Source organism: Zea mays, chromosome 8, assembly GCF_902167145.1.
Source record: "Zea mays cultivar B73 chromosome 8, Zm-B73-REFERENCE-NAM-5.0, whole genome shotgun sequence".
In the NCBI taxonomy this organism is placed as follows: Eukaryota; Viridiplantae; Streptophyta; class Magnoliopsida; order Poales; family Poaceae; genus Zea; species Zea mays.
Window position 1 is genome coordinate 178,739,512 of NC_050103.1, and position 20,650 is coordinate 178,760,161.

A 20,650-nucleotide genomic window follows, 5' to 3' on the forward strand; every position below is an offset into this window, starting at 1 on the left:
GTGGCTGCAGCTGCTCCTTGCTTAACTTCCTGAGAGAGAGAGGTAGCCCGAGATATTTGAGAGGAAGCGCTTCAACTTTGCAAGGAAAAATCTAGGTTACCATTTCCATGTCCACCGGAGAGCAGTGAATGGGAGCCACACTGCTTTTCTGTACGTTGGTTTTTAGCCCCGAGGCGTCCCCAAACAACTCCAATATCCTGGTTACCAAGTGCAGATCACTAGCAGCCGGTCTCAAGAATATCACCACATCATCAGCATAGAGCGATATTCGGTGCTGAATGGAACGAGTTGAAAGGGGTTGGAGCAGACCCTCATCAGCAGCTTTAACAATTAGGCCATTGAGAACATTCATAACGATGATGAAAAGAAGAGGGGATAGCGAGTCCCCCTGCCGCAGGCCCCTCTTGTGTTGGATGTATTCCCCAGGCACTCCATTAAGCATAATTTGGGTAGAGGAGGTCATAAGCAGCCCACTGATCACATCTCTCCATCTGTGGCCGAATCCAACCTTTTCCAATACTTCAAGTAAGAAGGACCAAGACACCGAATCGAAGGCCTTGGATATGTCCAGCTTGAGAAGAATTCTAGGTTGTTTTTGAGCGTGCAACAATCTTGCAGTCTGTTGAACTAACATGAAGTTGTCTTGGATGAATCGGCCCTTGATAAACGCACTTTGGTTCTTAGAAATCAGCTTGTCCATATAGCCACTAAGTCTGTTTGCCATGATCTTCGTGATTAACTTTGCGAATCTGTGGATCAAGCTAATAGGCCGAAAGTCCTTGGCAAGGATGGCATCCTCTTTCTTAGGCAAAAGAGTGATGAAGGCTGTGTTGAGGTATCTGAAATTCCGGAAGTCCTTGTTCCAGACAGCCAGGATAGCAGCCATAATGTCTTTTTTGATGATTGACCAGCAGGCCTTATAGAAACGGCTTGTGAACCCATCAGGCCCCGGGACTTTGTCCGGAGGAAGCTGTTTGATGGTATTCCACACCTCCTCCTCTGAGGTTGGCTGCTCGAGCCCCTGAAGGTCAATGTGCTGCAGTCCTAAGGTGTCAAGGTTGACAATTCTGGACCTTTGCTGCCTTGTACCAATTAGATCTGAATACAAGGACCGAAGCACCTCTGCCTTATCGCTATGACTGGTCACTAGCTGCTCCCCGTCTTGAATTTTGGCTATGAAATTTTTTCTTTTCCGATGACGAGACCAAGAGTGGAAGAGCTTTGTATTAGCATCCCCATCTTTGAGCCAGGCAATTCTTGATCTAGTCCTAGCCACCGAGCGGATTAAGGAGGCAAGAGCCAGAGAGCATTTCTTCAAGCGCCCAAGCAGCCATGTCTCCAAAACATTAAGAATTCTGCTCTCTTTTGCCACTTCAAGCTGCAGCAATATTTCTCTGGCAAGCTCAAGTTGCAGTTTGAAGTTTCCAACCTTTTTGTCACTCCAACTTTGCAGCCCTTTTGTTGTCGCCTTGAATTTTAGGGAAAGGGTCTTGAGGGGACAAGAAGACTACTGAACAGAACCCCAGGCATTAGTTACCGCTTCCAGAAAACCATCAAATCTGGGCCAAAAGGATTCAAAATGAAATCTCTGTTTCCCGGTGTGGTTGTCCTTCAATCCCAACAGGAGAGGACAGTGGTCTGAATCCTCTGAAGCTGAGCTTTGCAGCAGACAGTTGGGGAATTTTTCCTCCCAATCCGAAGAACAGAAAACCCGGTCCAACCTGACTTGTACATTATTAGCGCCAGACCACGTATATTTCCGGCCTAAAAGATCTATATCTTTGATGCTTAAATCATTGATGTTATAAATGAATACGACACAAAGAGGATCAATCACAGAGAAGACACATATTTAACATGGAAAATCCCTCTAAAGCGAAGGGGGAAAAACCACGGGCGCCGGCCAGCAACTTCTCACTATTTTCGGGTGGTTACAGATCGCAGGAGATTTACAATTAAGATAGATATCTCTTGCGGCTTACAAAGATATTTATAGAGGTGAAACCCTAAAACGATCCGTGCCGCGGGGGCCACAAGCCTCCCGGTGACGGGCCTCCGCTTCGCTCGCCAACTTGGCCGCCTTCTTCAGAATTTGGATCACAAACTCAACCAACTCCACCTTGAGACAAATTCCTTGTAGCATCATAATAGCAAACTCCACCTTAAACAAATGCATCATCATCTTGCCGGCGCCAACAGCCACTAAGGGCGCCAACAGCCACTAAGAGCTAATTTATAATACCAACTAAGTTTGAGCATAGCTCAAACTTAGCAACAGAAACATGCTTTGTCATCATATCAGCTGGATTATTATCAGTACTGATCTTGCATACCTTCACCAACCCTTTTTCAATGATATCACGAACGAAGTGATAACGAATATCAATATGTTTGGATTTATCGGTAATCATCTGATCTTTGGTGAGATGAATAGCACTCTGGCTATCACAATAGATGGTAATGCAAGACTTAATTCCACATAACTCTAAATATATACCTTTCAACCATAAGGCTTCCTTAGTAACTTCTGCAATTGCCATATACTCAGCTTTTGTGGTAGACAAAGCAACAGTATCCTGTAAACGAGCTTTCCAACTCACAGCACAATCTCCAACAGTAAAGACATAACCTGAAAGAGATCTCCTCCTGTCTAAATCACCACCATAATCTGAATCAACATAGCCTCGCTGCGCTCCGGCCCAAGCCTCCCGGCGACGGGCCTCCGCTTCGCTCGTCAACTTGGCCGCCTTCTTCAGAATTTGGATCACAAACTCAACAATTGATGCACCTTCTGAACCTCCCCATCATGGCCCGGTTGATATTTAGGTTGTTTTTGTCTTCGTCTCTGAAAATGAGATTAAAATCACCCCCTAGGAGCCAAGGCCCGGTGCAAGCAGCTCTGATCACTCTCAGCTCATGTATAAAGGAAATTTTTCTGTCATGTCCTTGCGGTCCATACACGCAGGTAAGCCACCAAGCCTCACCATCAGCAGGGTTGAATTTTACTGAAACACTGAAGGAGTCCACTCGAGAGGCAACGATTCTCCCCAATTTTGCTCTCCAAGTGATCAGCACTCCACCACTGGCCCCAACCGAGGGGAGGCAAACAAAATTATTGTCAAAATCAGCGCCTAACATTGACAAAACTGTGCGACGATCACAATTAACCAACTTTGTTTCTTGTATACAGACTACATCCACTCTTAATGAGTCAACCAAACTCCTTACAGCATCTTGTCTTGCGGCGGAGTTGAGACCGCGGACATTCCAGAACAAGATTAGGGAAGGGGCCATAGGGAAACAGTTGTAATAAAAGGCGACCGCGGGCTGCAATCAGCAGACCATAGTGGCTGTCCCAGGGGGAACAACCTCACCTTCGTCATCCGGCATCACCCATCCAAAGAGAGCAGCGAGAGCCTCCACCTGGGCACGAGACAAGGGTGCTTGGAAGAGCTTCTGTGGAGGCCTCCATTGCAGAGTGGTGGGGAGGAGTGAACAATCAGATTCATAAAGACAAGAACAAGGCTTCAACAATGCTATCATCCTTGGGACATGGTGCCTTTGGCTTCATAGGAACCGGGTGATCTTCCATGAGGAGTCCCCTTCCATTGTGAAGGTGTTGAGATCCTTCCTTGATGAGCTCGCTTGTTGGGTTCTAGCTGGGGCCAAGCAGTTAGGGAGCATTGGTTTGGCTGGTCGTGTTTCTGCTTTGTAAGCGCCGGGGTCTGCGTGGCAGGTCTCCCTATCATGGTGTGTGCTTTAGAAGAGTGTGTGTGTGTGTGTTTGTGTTCTGTACTTTTGCCCTTTGTGAGTGTTTTCTTCTCTCTAATATATAAAGATGTGCAGTCCTCCTGCGCGTTCGAGAAAACAATATGGAAGCATAACATATAAAATTAAAATTTGATAAACTAGGATATTTAAGAGAAACAAAACTTTGATAGTGCAAACTATGGTTGATTCTATTTGTAACATAATTATGACTGCCTTAAAGATTTAAACTGTTAATTTAATTATATGGAAGCACACTTTGCAAATAAGAAAATTGTGTATTCAAAATGTCTTTATGCATTTATGACTGTTGTTTCTGATACAGAGATGGCACAGGATGCAAAACTATTTATCTGATGTATCTTTAACTGACGATGCTGAACTTCCAAGTACCTGATACATTCTCCAGCCATCGGACAACAAATTTTTCTTGTGTTCTGCAAGATCAATAAAACTGAAAAATTAGACAGGATGTGGATCTCTTTACTGCAAGTAAAACATTTGCAAATTACAGAGTTAGGCTCTATTTGGATGCAAAGTATTTTTGAAATATTGGAGAAATACTATGAGAGCGTACCCAGTGTCGTGGGCTTCCCGCACTATGCGGGGTCTGGGTAAGGATATCTTTAAGCGCCAAGCCTTACCTGCATAATATGCTGAGGCTGGGGCTCGAACCTGGCCTCTACATATTATTGGAGAAATGCTATGGTTTGACAAAATACTTACGTTTTTTTAAGCTACAAGGTGTTTGAACGCAACAAATCTTGTAAACTTTAAAACTATGGTTTTGTCCAAACTCTATTAATGACCTCTTTTTTCTAAACCACAGTTTTATGTCTCTTTGGCTTATAAAACCACAGTTTTGTGATATTACAGTTTTCGAAAACTGCATCATCCAAACAGACCCTTATTATGGTTGTTAGCTCAGACTAGTATAAAAATAATCAGCCATCAAAGCTAGTTGCTTTGAGACATAAGGTCATTTTAATTTTGGCCTATGTCACACTTCTCTAACTTTGAGCAAGTACCAACATCTGTAAATGTTGGTGCATGTTTCTGTAAACTTTGTCGAAGATAATGGAGTTTGATTTACAGCAAAACTAAAAGAATTTACATTTTTGAACCAAGGGTTACTAGTTTTTTATTTGGATTACAAATTGAAGAATATGCCTTGCCAAATGCAAATAGAGTCGCCATACACAACACAACTGCTCACCAGAATCAACAGCTTTTATCTCTCTAAGAACAGCATCCTGTGACATCAGTGGCTTAATGAAGAACTGAGCAAATCTGTGCATTGGAAATAACCACATTTTTATTCAATGAATAACCATGCAGTAATGCAGAACATAACTCATCGGCTTATCTAACATACAGAGATTAATTGAGAACAAAATACTGCTCAAGAAACTTGCCTATCTAAGGCTTCTTCAAAATTGTCCACATTGACATCGAAAAAGAAGTTTGTTGTCTCTGAGCTTGTATATGCATTGTAAGAGCCACCGTGCTGATATTTTCGCATCATACTAAATAGTCAAAATTGTAGCCAAAGCACACTGAAAGTTGCCAGGGATATTATTCAAAAAAAATTATATACGGCGCCCAGTCAACTAAACATATCATAATAACAGAATTCCCAGGCCGGAAACTGTCTGAGGTGTAGAGAGCTTAGCAACTCGCTGACTTATGAAAGAAAATTTTTATTGCCTTTTTCTCAGCATTTGCCATGCCATGTAAGGGTAACAAAACTACCGAAATATCCATACACAGACGAGCTGCAGAGCTAACTGTATTTGTTCGAGAATGACTCACTGAAATATTCATACACGACCGGCTAAATCAGAATTACTCACGTATGGTAAGACCGATAGATTGACCCCCCCCCCTCATTTTTGTACAACCTCTTATACCTAATGATTATTTACTGTTAAGTGAAAAAAAATGAAGTTTTGATTAGGCTAAGGCCTTATTCCAAACCTCTAAAACTAATAATTAGGGGCTAAAATTAGTTGAGAGGTTTAGAACGGATCAACTAATTGACCACCTAATTGTTAGCTATATCCTCAAATAACCATTAGTTGTTAACTACCTCAACCCAGCTAAAACCAACTAACAACTTATCATGTGGCTAACAATTAGCCCTAGAGGTTTGGAAAGACCTACCATGAGCCTCCTCGTCGAATTGGTCTAGTCCTCCCACCTCCCGTCCTCCTCTTTGGCCCAGTCCTCACATCTATCTGTCCGGCCCTATTCTTCCTGAGGTCACCTGTCGTGGTTTCAGAAACCAGGGGACAATAAGATTTGTGTTCGGTGGGAGATGCTAGCGCGGACTAAATCCGAATGGTGAATCACTGGGATTCAACAGAAGATCTGAGACACGGGGATTATACTGGTTCGGGTCCACACCCTACTCCAGTGTAATGTTGATCGTAGTATTGCTTTGAGCATGTTACAACAAGTGTGCTTGTGTGCCTATCCGTCTGAGAGCAAGAGGCTCCTTCCCTTTTATATCCCAAGGGTCAGACCTTACATTGCTCCCTCTTCAGAGAGAGGGAGAGAGAGATGGAATAAAGAGAGAAAGTCTTTCATCCGTTGCCTGGCCTCCTTCTCCTGGTTGTACGAAGTAGCGCTCCTGGACATGGTGTCGCATGTTGTTCCTGTCCTTGCTACGGGTTCGTGGCTGACATCCTCATGGTGATGCGTGGCGGGCCCCATGGTGTAGGCCCAGGATTCGACTAACGCGGCATGGTTCCCCTTCGCCATTGTGGGCTCGGTGTTGTCCTTTCGTGCGTGTCGACTGGTCCATTCGACATGGCGTCTTGTATTGTCGTTTCTGCTATACCGGCCACTATAGAGGCTCCAGTGCCGAGGTCGTCCCTGACAGGAGAGTTGTGTCAGTGTCTTATTACCTGGGCTCCTGGCGTCACGCATTGCCGTGGTCGACGTATGCTTGCGGCTCTGGCTCAACGCTTTAGACTTGCTCGGTGGGGGACTTGGTCGTCCGCTCCGCCTCGTAGACTTGCTCGGTGGGGGACTTGGTCGTCCGCTCCGCCTCGCTGACTTGCTCGACGGAGGACTTGGTCATCCGCTCCGTCGAGCAAGACATTGTCGTCCGCTCCGCCTCGCAGACTTGCTCGTCGGGGAACTTGGTCGAATGGGCCGTTCTTAGGGATTTTCCTAGGCTTTCTTTGGGCACCCCGTTCCTGGGTGCCCAACACCACCCAAACTAGACTGCCCTAGCTCCTGATGCCTCATTTATGCTGCCACCCCCTTCTTGGTGCCTCCCCCCTCCCCGTCGTCGTCGTGACACCAGTCTGCCCGATAAGCCGGATCTCACTCTTCGCAACGATGCGACCCATCCCCGACGGCTAGCTAGCTTGGCAGCAATCCCTGACTCTTAGCTGGCGACCTTGCCTGACCCCACCCCTTTCTTGGCACCCCTGCCCTTCGAGGAGATCGACATTCAACAAGGTACACATGGCTTCATTCGGTCATCAAGAACTTAGCGGTATTTTTGCTTCTTTTGTTCATATAGTTTTCTTCTTTGAACTTGTATCGTGTAGTGATATGAAATATGAATTATATGCAACAATAGTTTTTTACGGCTTTGCTTGATTTGGTCATGTGGTATTTTTGGCCCCCATGAATTCGTGTCCTGTGTCCGCCGTTGCTAACCACTATGCCCCTATGCCTTTGTGGTACACTATGCCCCTATGCCTTTGTGGTACAACCTTACAAGTTACAAGCAATGTCCTCCGAACAACACACGAGTTATAAAATGCCACCTATCATTGCCTTCCTAGTAAAAGCACTTCCTCTCGTCTTTTCTCTAACTCATGTCTCACAGTGTGACAGGCCTAGCTTCTAAAATCATTTAGAGCACACTGCAACTGGGTTGAAATCACCCGAATCTATATGGTTGTGCAATCGTGTTAACTGTTGAACTCAGAGGATGAAAATAATTTGCGAAATGAAATGATCCTGAATTTTCCCCCACTTGGATTAGAATGTACCTCTGTGATATATTTCGTATACTCGTGTTCTCCAGGATATTTCTCGCTGGCATAAAATAGCATGTGCTCTGTAAGCAAGACCATGTTAATAATTCAATACAAAGACAAGGAAGAAAGCAAAGAAACAGATATTTTAATTTCATGGTTACAATAGATGGTAAGAAATCATGACTATGGTTAGAAGAAAATGAATTTTGGTTCACCAACACTGGTATCCATCAAATATATGTTGTCTCTTCAAAACTACAGCAATAGATTGTGCAAATAAAGCGCACCATGCCACATGCCACACTAGGAATGGCAATGGGTTTAAAACCCGCGAGTACAGGGTTTACAAATTGGTACCCACGAGGTTAGTATTAAACATGTACCTGTTACCCGTGACAATAACAATATGCTACTCGTACTCGCTACCCACATGCACATAATTACACATATATTTTATCAATATATATTTATATATATATACATATACATATGTTATATGTCACCTAGGGTGAAGCTTCACCCAGACCCAACCAACCAACCAAATGCCCCACCAAACGAACCAGCCAGCACCCACCAACGGGTCGAGAGCCGCGTGCGTCCACCCGCATCTCCCGTGCGCCACACCTGCGACTCTCACGCGTGCCCTCCCACGACTATTGCGCGCCATCAAGCCGCCAAACGTCACATCATCTTTTCAGTAATTTGTGCTCTTTCAGTCATTTATCGCTCAATTTCGGTAATTATCAGCAAGAACAGTAATTGTTAATGCAAAAACGAACAATTACTAACGAAACATTCCATAATTTTATCACTTCGGCAATGTAAAAACATTCGGTAATTACTGACGAAAAGTTCAGTAATTACTAAAATTGTGCTCTTTCAGTTATTCATCACTCAATTTCAAGAATTATTAGTAAGCACATTTATGTGGCTGGTTGTGCATGATAGATGTTGGACAGCTGACAGGTTGGCAAAAAGGGGAATGGATCATCCCGTCTGCTGTCCGCTTTGTGACCAGGCGGATGAAACTATTAATCACTTATTGGTCGAGTGCAGCTTTGCGAAGCAGTTTTGGTTCCTTTTCCTTCGGTCTGGGGACTTCCAGGTGCTCTGTCCCTCTGCAGGGGATGGCTGCTTTGACTCTTGGTGGGAGAAGAGTGCCGAGGTGGTGGGCAAGCCTTTGTCGGATGGTTTCAACTCGCTGGTCATATTGGGTGCGTGGTCGATCTGGAAACACAGGAATAGGTGTGTGTTTGATGGTTGTAGCCCGAATGTTGAGGTCGCCCTTTCGGCAGCTAGGGAGGAGTTGATGTGCTGGCGTTTGGCTGGCGCTAAAACTCTCTCTTTCTTCCATTTAGAGGAGTTGTCTTAGGCGTTAATGGTGGTGTGAGTTTGTAAAACTGTTGTTTCTGTTTTGGGGTTCCCCCCCCCCTTTTTCTTCTTAATATAAAAATACGCAGACCTCCTGCGTATTCAAGAAAAATTGTTAGTGCAAAAAAACCAATTACCGACGAACCATTTAGTAATTTATCACTTTAGCAGTTGAATACGTTCAGTAATTACTGACGTTGTGATCTTTCAGTCATTCATCGCTCAATTTCAGTAATTTATCAGTAAGCAAAGTAATTGTTAGTGCAAAAAGAACAATTACCGACGAAACATTTAGTAATTTATCACTTCAACAGTGTAGAAACATTCAGTTATTACTGATGAATCTGAATAACCATCACGTGCGACGAAACATTCAGTTATTATTGATGAAACGTTAGTTATTACTGACGAATCTGAATAACCATCGTCGCGGGTCTTGAGGCGACAGGGCGCGCGGGGCTGGGTGCGCGCTGGGACGGGGTGGCGCGAGGTGTGGGGCGGGGTTGGTCCGGGTGAAGCTTCACCCTAGATGACAAATAACTATATATATATATATATAACACGGGTTCGCGGGTATGTATACTATTTTTCCATACCCGCAAGAAAACCCTGTCGGGATGAGAATCAAACTCACACTTGTACTCGTAGAAACAAACTCACATTCAAACCCGTATCCTATAGGGTTTTTACCCACGGGCACACGGGTAAAATGTGCATGTTGCCATCCCTACGCCACACTAGCGTAGACTATCAGGTTTCCTTACATGCATGGCAAATAATAGTGCAGTCTTGCAAATGCTCAGTGCTTGCGTAATTGGTAGTCCCACATGTTCCCCTTACTAAAGTTTAGTTCGTGTCACATTGATATTTGAAAGTTAATTACAAGTATTAAATATAGTTTAATTACAAAATTAATTACACAGATAAAGACTAAACGATGAGATAAATTTATTAAGCCTAATCAATTCATAAGTAGCAAATACTGACTGTAGCACCACATATGCGAATCATGGAATAATTAGACTTAATAGGTTTACCTTCTTGTTTAGTCCTCATTTGTGTAATTAGCTTTATAATTAAACTATATTTAATACTCATAATTGAAGTTCGAATATCCAACATGGTGACGTGGCGACATGACACAGACTAAGCTTTAGACAGGGAACCAAATACCCACTAAGGCCCTGTTTGGTTGGGTAGGGATTGCAGGGATTGAGGGGATTAAATCCCTTTATATTCAATTTTGACTAGCAAAGGACTTAATCTCCTCCAATCCCCCTCAATCCACCCCTAACCGAACAAGCCCTAAAGTGCTACTCTACTTTGCGTCGTGACTATTGAAACTCAACCGCCCGTTGCAGTCTGCACATAAAGATATGCTAACCGTCCCTCGTTCATAGTTGTGTTTAGTTTAAAGATGTCTGGAATGGGAGGGTTCTATTCCATGTTTTTGGGTTAGGAACTTGGGATGGTTCTTGTTGTAGTTAGGTGCTATTTGGTTCTATCTACTGAAATTTAGTCCATGTCAAATAGATGCTAGTTAGGAGTATTAAATATAGACTAATTATAAAACTAATTATATAGATGAGAAATAAACAACGGGACAAATCTATTAATCCTAATTAGTCCATGATCCACTCATGTTATGCTATATGAAACATTTGCTAATTATGGATTAGTTAGTAAATTTGTCTCGTCGTTTATTCTTCATCTATATAGTTAGTTTTATAATTAAGTTATATTTAATACTCAAAATTAGTATTAAATATTCGATATGACATGGACTAAACTTTAGTCTCTAAAACCACAACCATTTAATCTCATCTGGTTCGGTCAAAGTATTGAGTTTGACTGTCCTCGTATCATAATCGGGAGTGCAATAATTTAAATTTTATGATTGTGATATCCTCCTCGTATAGTTCTAACTAGATCTGATCTATCCGCTGCACGGGTGAAGGAAAAGGCTCGTGCTACCTCAACGCCTCAAAGTGCAGATCTAACAGTTCCATCTAGTATTTTATTGAAGGGGAGTCGTCCTAGTTCTGTGTCATATTCGCTGTCTTCCTCTGTCCCAGCCTAATTCATCGTCGCCTCCAACCCTGTCCGTGCTCCCATCCACCCGAGCACGCTCTCATTCGTCGCCGCCCTAGCCCTGTCCGCTGGGGCCACGGCCTCGTCCACCGTCATCACGGCCTCGGCCCTAGCCCACCGTGCCATGCTGCCCCAGCGGGGGCAAACGCAAAGACGCAAAGAGGAAGAGTAGCTATCATTAGAAGGGACGACTGGACGAGTGCGTAAGTTAATTTCTGAAGAACGAGGACGTCCCGAATCCATAGAAATAATAGGAGCGAGGAAGCCGCAAAGAATCCTACCAAACAGCAAGCCAGCAAGGTTCAGGAGCAATTTATATTTAGACCCCTTTAGCAGGGCCTTCGACTCGGAAACAGTTCTGACTCTGTTTTTCTGTAGGAACCTAAGCCCATTTGCAATTTGTTTGATAAAACAGTTTCTTTTAGGAGAAGCCAATAGAAAGCAATTTTTTATGCTCTATCACCTAATAAGAAAACAGATTCAGCTTTTCAAAGACTCTCCACGGGAAACTGTTTTTTTATCACCATTTAATAGAGCTTTACGATAAATTTGAGCTGGAGCAGTACAAAGAGCCATACAAAGAAGCCCATATTAAGAACACGGTTCTGTCCTAATAAACAAACAAATCCAGAATCACTCCATAGATGCGACTCAATAGTTACGTTAACCCAACAATTTTATAATAAGTACAGGGCGAAGGATCAATAATTGTGGACGCTCTTGAAAACAACAACGGCTATCTTGCTCTGATTATATCATTATATGTTGTACATCCAAACCGTCAATTGTTTGATCCGACGGACAGAGCACGCCGAGCTATGAAAGGAGGAACATCCATTGACTTGGACTGAAAATACCCAACGTCATCATTTGACCGAGGAAAGCAAGCACCGGGCAACAAAAGGTAAACTCTAGTAGCCAAGTTGGCGTCTCCGTGATTCATCAAGAGGCAATTCGAGAGTGCAGCCACCAGCCGGATCAAAAATGGGATCCACGCCAGGCCCGCACGCGAGCGAGCGAATCGCAGCTCGCAGGGCGGAAGTGCCGCGCTGGGGCCAGGTGCAGCTTGCAATCCCCACCCAATCATCGGGTAGAGCCCTAGACCAGATCCTCAGACCTCACTCAACGAATGAACACGAATCTGACCGCTGAATCGATCAGCAGGAGCACGCAACGAATCGAAGGAGAAACGAAATAGTTGGAAACGAGCAAAGCAAGATGAGCGAGGGGATGTGGAGGACTGAGGAGAGGAGTGAAGCAGTGAAGTCACCGAGGAAGTGCGCGAGGCCCTCGAGTCCCTCCGGGTCGCTGAACGAGCCCACCTCGACCTCCATGCACGCCGCCGCCTGAGCAGAGCGAGAAGCAAAGAGAGGTTAGCAACCGAATCAATCGCGCAAGCAGATAGATGGTCCGTAAGCCTTCGTTCGGCCCACACGCATTCCTCGCTGTCGCGGCGCCGCGATAGGGGAGCAGGCGAACGGCGGCGGCCGGAGACGGAGACGGAGACGAAGACGAACCTTGTCAGTGTCGGGGTCGCTGATTAGTAGGATCTCGAGCGCGTTTGCGAGCACCACACGGCGGTACTCCCGCTTGTCGCTGCGCGCGCGGATGAACTCGACATTGCTGCCACCCGCCGCCGCGGCCGTGGCCGCCACCGCCGTCGCCATCAGCACACCCTTCTCCTCCTCTCCGCTTCGATTGGACGCGGTCCTCTGATGATCTCTCGCAATGGTGGGTGCGGGATTGGATTGGGGACCAAGATTAGACTCGGGTTGAGAGACTTGATTAGTCTATCTCTTGTCAGTTTTATATCGGGGCCAGCCGCCCACGGGCAGGGAGCAGATGCCGTCCGTCCGGTCCGGCCGTCCGGGTTGCGGCACCAGCTGCAAAACAAAATGTGGTCTGCTACTCTGCTGTGAGGTTCTCGGAAAGGACGTGACAAGTACCCGTTCGCTTCCGCCGCGAGCGTATGCGCGTCATGGGCTCATGGCAGAAGGCCTTTCCACGATCGCCGAATGACGTGCCACGCTGCCTGCGCAACGACCAGAATTGGCCTCTTTGCTGGCGTCGTATGATCGAGTCTTCAACCACCGTGCGTTGCAACGGGACCACTACATTGCAACCATCAATACAATGTCGACTTCTATATATGATAGTACAATGTGTTGTGATGTCACATAAATTCTTATTTGATAAAATGTTAAGACTATATAGAACAAAATAAATAATACAATGTCGCAAGGGTTTCATCAAACAATGTCACATAGTAACAAGTATGCCACCATATGAAACGAAGAACATGCAAAAACTCTATTCATGTAACCCACCACAATAGAGCCAGAGATAAATGTTCATGAGTTCGAAGGCATTGTAGTGAATGTATGAATGAGCCTAAAATTCTAATTGAGATCCCTCGGTAGTAAAAATTTTCTTTCTTCTAGCCACAAGGTAGGACACCGATTGATTCCCATTCTAACGTGAAAACAACATCCTACACAAATCCATAACAATATTAACATTATATATAAATAAGAAAAATTGTTCACTTGAGCAGGTGAAGACAAGGGCTTACAGAGGGGTTTTGAGGATCTATGTCAAAAGAGTTGATAGCATATTCTTTAGCAAGCAATTCAAGGGGTCTCTCATCTGCTAATAGAAAAAGAAGCCACGATAAGCAAAGATGAGTAAACACTGAACACCGTCAATCCGGACGCTACATGTACATCTCACTTGCCTTGTTTGACAATTGCAAGGATCCCATCCTCTAAACACCGTCATCACTGGCAAAATATTCTTGTAGACATAGAAGAGACGATCCTCCCACCAGCAAACATTCAAAAATGAGCCATGCTGCAGATATGACTCATGTAATCACACCTATAATACTCATTTCAACTATGTGGTCAATAGGGGTGGACTAAAATTGGAGTGGTAAGGGTCAGCACACCAGCAATAACATGAACTTTCTGCTCCTCACTATCAGCAATGCAGTGACCTATATCCATACAACCCATGGTACCAATGGACTATGTCACTGCTCAGACTCACTTATTAGATATATGTGGGTGCAAGTGCATACAATACAGTTATGGACCCTTGTAGGACCAACTCATCTCAAATTAACTAATTATTAGATGAATTTGGATATCTCATATCATAGGACAAAGTTACTCAAGTATAAAATAGTAAATCACTTTCAGAAAAGATGTAAACCAACACAGACTTCTGATTCTTGATTGCATGAAAAAGTTGCTCATTTAAGAACATTCTTGGTTGCCTAGCGTGGAGGCGCAGGAGGCAGAACAAGGGGTAGGCAGAACCATGGTAGGCAACCTACCCCTTACCTTCTTCATATTAGTAGAGATAAAAGTTTGAGTGGCAAGTACAAACCCAAATGTTGATAACAATTTGTTAATATTAACAACTTCCTTCACCCGAAACCATATTTTTATCTTCCATTTCCATATTTCTCATTTGGTAGCAGTTGATGATCTTTATAGCAACCCTATGTCATGTAAGGTTATGCTCTGCAATCTTCACTTTTCCAAATGTACCAATACCTAAATTTCTTCCTAGGCTGTAGTTCGTTAATGCTTCAGAATGTTCACCCCCTCTAGGGAAAATGTAAACAAATATTCCATCCATCCTAATTTATAATTTGTTTGATTTTTTAAATGATGGCTTCAAATGTGCAATGTAAATAAGGGTTCTCTAAGATACATGATTTCCCCAAAATTAAAACAACCAATGTTCAACGAATTTTCTGAGATTGCAGCTAATTTCAGTCGAAAATTAGTCATGTCTAAGTGTATAGAGATATGGTAGATTAATATATAGTATAAACCTGCACGTACTCATTAGGAAAAAAATGTAAATACATGTGTGAAATTATCTAACAATTCTTCAAATGGTATTTGTCCACGGTAGGTAGGCTAGGTGTTCCCTTAGTTTTTGTGCAAAATATGGAGGATGAATCACTCGATGACTATTGAAGTAAAGAATACAAAACAATTGTGTTGTTTTAGTTTTTTTTTTGCTGAACCTTGTGAACTGCTAGTAAGATATTTAGTCAAAGCTTATTTGCATCCATCGGAGAGCCAATGCAAATAGTAAAAAAAATCAGCACCAAGTCCAGCTAAAAGATGGGTAACACGTTATCAGTATACCTAGGAAGTTTTAGAAACATCTACATGAACAGAACAAATGAATGAATAATGATAATGAAATATAATGCCCACCACAAAGACATTAGAGTCAACAGGTACATGTTTGAACTAATCATAGCTGTCCAACTCGGCAGCGTTAATTATGACATTGTGTGCGACATTTGGGCCAAGGCCAGTCCACAAAGCTCCAATACCTTCCTGGAAACATGAAATATTTTAAGGACAACGAAAAAAGAAATAATCTTGTACACTTACTGCCCATGATGGTTAAAGTAACATGTCTGATTATTGTAGCATATACATTAAGGGCTCCAGAATAACTCCTCTTGACTGTGTTAGCCTTTCCATCAGCTTGCAACCTAACTTTAACGAGATCAGTTGGATTTGCCACAACAATAGCTATCACACCTGAAAATAGACCAAAAAAGATCATTAAACAATGTATGGTTCTCCACATTGTCGAGCCTGGCACCTTTAGGGCTTGTTCATTTAGGAGGGATTGAAGGATATTGGAGAGGATTAAATTTTTTTCTAGTCAAAATTGAATAGAAAAGGTATTTAATCCCCCTCGATCCATGTGCAACCAAACAAGGTCTTAAAGTGAAATGACCAGATTTTTACTACCTCTGTTCTCGAATTTTTTTCGCTCGCTAGTTCATTTTTGAACTAAACTGCGACAAATAAAAAAGAACGGAGGGAGTACGATACTAAAAATAGAAAAAAAAAACTTGTGCATAGGACAAACCAGACATGAACCAAAGGTATCATGTTTTGGACATGAAAAGTAAACAAGACGAATGGTTTAAACAATAGGTCCAAAAAAGAAAATAGATGTAAGGTTCACATGATTTATTCTGCATCCATATTTAGGGTGCATATGGTTCTCAACGTTGACACTTTGACAGACTAAATTTGAATCAACCTGGTTTGTAGATACACCGTTAAAAAGAGTGAACCACATTTTGACACGATAAAACTCAGATGAACATATGCAGCCATGTTTATCTAAGCATGCAAAGATGGACAGACATATGTCATGGGTCACATGACTTATTATGTTGCATTGAAACTGCATAGTAAGTTGTGTGTGGCAGTCTGGCAGATAAGAGACAAGTTTGCTATGTGCGGCAATCAGAAAGATGTGTAGTTAATTGAAGTTAAAGTGGAGGGAGAAAAATGTACCAACCTGTGGCAAGCGCAGCAAGAATCTTGCTTAGTAAACTGACATCACCCACAACAGCACATCTGACGAAGAAAGCCTTCACCTGCAAGTTTATAGAAGAGAAATTCCCCTTCATTGTTGTGAGGAAGTCACATTGAATCGAAGGAGAAGACAACTGAAAGAATGTGGAGGAGTACAGACAGGATCATACAAGCTGATGTGGAGGCCATCATAGAGAAACTGACAGTGGAGGCCAGGGATGACGCCCTTCTAGAGCGCGACAACCCCTTCCTCTCTGGCGATGCACATGATTGTGGCTAGTGTCCCTCCACCAGCAGCAGTTGTGGCTGTTGCAGCCACAGGTGGTGGTGGTAATGGTGCCTTCCTTTGCAGCTGGATCTGCACTTTGGCTATGTCGAAAGGAATGGTAAATCAAAGCTGGCTCCAAGCCCAAATCGTTGACACTTCTGTTTGAGATCAAATAAACATCCTCCAACTTTCTTTGAAGAAGCAAATGGCAACGTTAGCCTAGCTAGTAGCCCCAAACTAATAGTTTTTAAGTTGCAAAAAATAAAATAAGAATATCATGCCACTTGCAAGCCAAACAAATCCCTCTTCAATTTGCCTCAATGGCTCATCAAAACAGAGCTACTGCAAGCCCCAGTCACTACTCACTATGCTTGAGGTAGGGAGCGAGAGAGTAGTCCCAATTTCAGTGGCTTTTCAGTGGCTCCTCCTCTGCCTCTCAGACGGATGGATGCCATGCGATGCTCGCGAGAGGCTATAAAAAAGAAACTAAAGAATGCAGGTGTGCGGACGGTACCTCCGCGAAGCATGCGACGAAGGCACTGCTGAAAAAGATGGCGGTGAAGGAGGAGGCAGTCGCCATGCGTCCTGGTCTCGCCGCGCGGCGGCCGCTCGTGGTGGTGGGGTTTGGTAGGGGATACGAAGAATCCAGCTCTTTGCTGGCTGGAGCCCTGGAATGGACAAGACACAGAGGCAGCCAAGGGAAGGGACTCACAGTCACAGCCGTCTTCTACTCTTCTATACTAATAACGAGCGAAAAATCTCACGAGAGTAGAGATGGCAATGGGTACCCGCGACCCGATACCCGATGGGTATTTACTCCATTAGGGTATGTATGTGGGCTAAATATTCTACCCGTGGATCTGTTATTGGGCAGAAATCTTCACCCAATGGGTAAACGGGTATTAGAACGTTCCACCTACACCTATACCCGTGAACCCGTGGGTATAAAATACCCAATATAAACTTATCTGAAGCATAAACTTGGACTTTAATCATCCAACTTTTTTACTATTTAACAACAATTTAATGACCATGTAATGGAACATGTAATGTGCTATGTAGTACTATCATAGTGTTACTACTTTATCCAATTATATTTGGTGTGTTAGATGGATGGTTAAATGATGCTAGAAAATTTTGTAATGATATTTATATGGATATACTTGACATTTGTATAGTATAATATTTTGATAGTTGTTTAATTTTTGTGGGTACGGGTGACCCGATGGGTGACCCATACCCACATGGGTATGGGTATGGGGGTAAATCCATACCCGCCAGTGTATATGGGTGACCCGATGGGGTTCTTTTTGTGTCGTGGGTATGGGTATGGGGTAGTAATACCCGGTGGGTATTTATCCATTGCCATCTCTACACGGGAGCGCGCGGCTGCCCAAAGGTTGGCAGACCACAGCCGCGCCCGTGCTCGAAATCGTCATCACCGCCACTGCCATCTCCATCTCCATCTTGGCTCGACTGGAGCTCCTTTAGCCCTCTACCGCCGTCCCTCCCAGTCGGCCCTTGATACCGGTGAGGACGCGGCCACCAGATAGGGCTCCGTCGCTGGCGCAGCTTCCTCATGGACAGGGATTGTTACGATTTCATTGAGGAAGAAGGTTGGACTGGTCTGGGGGCGGTCGCGTTTGCGAGCGATGCGGGGGAGCGTGGGCGGGGAATGCACATTTGCGGTTGCTTCGCGGCGGACGGATGGCGAGCGATGGTGCCGGCGGATCGTGAGAGGGGTGGTTGCGAGGGGACGACACACGTGGGTGGGAGACGCACGACGGGGGCGACACGGCTTTCACGGCGGCCTGGCGAGCGAAGGAGGGTGGGCGGGATGAGGGAATTAGGAGGCGGGCGGAGGGGAATTGCCAGGCGGGCATGGCGCGTTTCAGAGATGGGGACCGCGGGCGTGGGGGTGACAATGAAACTGACCGTGTAGATCAACCAGGTAAAACGAACGACCAAGATTGACGCGAGGCAGAACAGGCAGAACCAGGGAGGCAGCCTACCCCCTTACCTTCTTCATAGTAGTAGAGATTAACATCAACCCTCCTAATCAAGGACCTGATTAAGGAGATAGATAGTTGGTTTAATCTCAAGCCGCAGAGTACCCAACACTACTTACTCAATCAGAGACTTTTTGTGCAAAAGTAAAGCATACAATGGCTCTGAATCGGAGCCGTGCTAGAAACGCTAGGTAAACAAGGGATGCGGTGTCTTCGTTCCTCCCCGCGTGAGAGCACTAGGCTTTAGCTACTGTGTTTGGAAAATTTCCATTGATCTCTGCGACTCTGCCACAGCTTTCGGCGTCGTGCCGCACTACGACCGCCAGTAATATCTAACGCGCGTTCTATTTGTATTTGTATTGTACTCCTATCGGCTATCACACACCACGGCTCCTTCTAACGAAGTAACGAGTACCGCCCGGCGGCAGTGCGTACGTACACCACAAAAGGTTGCGGTGCAGTTTGCTTAGCATGGTTTTTGCTGATGTGTCATCGCACTGCACCTGACACGAGATCCAGACTCCAGAGGGCAGGGCTGCACCTGCAGGGGCGCACGGCTGCACCGCATGTGTGTGCTTTAGTTTGATGACAAGTCACAAGGCGGCAGGAAACGACCGTTACCCCTCCACGCGCATCGCCATGGTCAGCGTCAGCGACAAAGGAAGCGCCAGCGGCTTTCAAAGTGCTGGGCGAGAACCTTTCTCTGGTGCAGGCCCAGTGTTTGGACGATTGGAAAACATGGGGTGATGGAGCTAGGTTCAAGTTTAATAGCTCTGTTCATGTTCAATATATTTGCTGGACTACGTAATAGCCGACGAGAACCTATCTAATTCTAAATTGTTATATTTATGCCCACGATCTATATGTAGAGTCTCATATACTTCAATATATATTTCTCATATTCATGTTCTTAATTATATAATCTAACAAAAAAAAAGAACAGAAAAGGAGAAAAGAACTTCTCTGCTAAAGTGCTAATTGTTGCGGCTGGGGATTGGGATTGGGACATGGCTTTCAGGTGCTACGCCGACGTCGCCGAGCAGATGGAATCATCGTGGTGACTGGTGAGCCGTTGGCGTCGTGGCACTGCTCGCCGCTGCAGCCGCAGGTCTACTCGAGGGACGTACAAGCTCACCTCTGGTCTGCTCGAGGTAGAGGAGAGGATGAGAAGCACTGGTTGCCACCGCCATCGTTTTTCTCGAGGGCGACTCGGTCGGAGTAGACGAGAGGGTAGGGTTCTCGAGGACTAGTGCTGGTTCTTGTTTCCTTGAGGATTCCCTGTTGTCTGCCTTTTGGGAGTTGGGACTCCCAATTTCGGCCTAATAGAAAGGAAGTTGTGTTTAGCAACCTCAATGCAAAAGCCATGTAACCGGACTAATAGCGGATATTAACCCTCTTTTTTGTTTAGTGTTAAACATGGAATATCTTATTTTAGACCTGTCCAGCAACTGTATCCGGCTATAACTTCGAGGGGGAGCTGATCATAGCCGATCAGACATCCAAACTCCAGCGTGGTAAACTCAGTTTTAAGAGCACGTACAGTTTAAAGACTTTAAGATTGGTTTTTCAAGTACAAGAGACAATTAAGAAGACCAAACATAAGATAACAGCGGGACTTCCTAAATTTTAGATCCTAATTTAGTTTTATTTCTATTACACATTTTTATTAGAATTATGTACCTATAATTCACAATTCCCGTTTCCAAGAACAGAAAGCTCTTTAGGCAAAACTATAAACCTAACAAAATTTTAGTAGAGTTGGTACAAAGAGAA

The 20,650-nt window shown here is 44.4% G+C and overlaps 1 protein-coding gene across 9 annotated transcripts in view; it reads right to left on the reverse strand.

Moving 5' to 3' along the window:
* LOC103636601 (insulin-degrading enzyme-like 1, peroxisomal) overlaps nt 1-17,586 on the reverse strand; it is an 85,468-nt gene extending 67,882 nt beyond the window's left edge. The window contains exons 1-12 of one of the 9 annotated variants that reach the window (XM_020542555.2): nt 17,383-17,586; nt 16,771-16,969; nt 16,584-16,662; nt 13,966-15,805; nt 13,804-13,877; nt 13,178-13,342; nt 12,749-13,114; nt 12,502-12,577; nt 7,782-7,849; nt 5,184-5,275; nt 4,985-5,058; nt 4,162-4,205 (exon numbers count right to left, since the gene is read on the reverse strand). In XM_020542555.2, coding sequence (XP_020398144.1) covers nt 4,162-4,205; nt 4,985-5,058; nt 5,184-5,275; nt 7,782-7,849; nt 12,502-12,577; nt 12,749-12,898 — 504 coding nt within the window. In that variant the 5' untranslated portion in view covers nt 12,899-13,114; nt 13,178-13,342; nt 13,804-13,877; ... (2 more) ...; nt 16,771-16,969; nt 17,383-17,586. Of the gene's footprint in view, nt 1-4,161; nt 4,206-4,984; nt 5,059-5,183; nt 5,325-7,781; nt 7,850-12,501; nt 12,578-12,748; nt 13,343-13,803; nt 13,878-13,965; nt 15,806-16,583; nt 16,690-16,760 lie in introns of those variants that run through there. The other 8 variants (XM_035961956.1, XM_020542560.2, XM_035961957.1 and 5 more) reach the window with 8 other exon arrangements.
* Nucleotides 17,587-20,650: the final 3,064 nt, after the last annotated feature.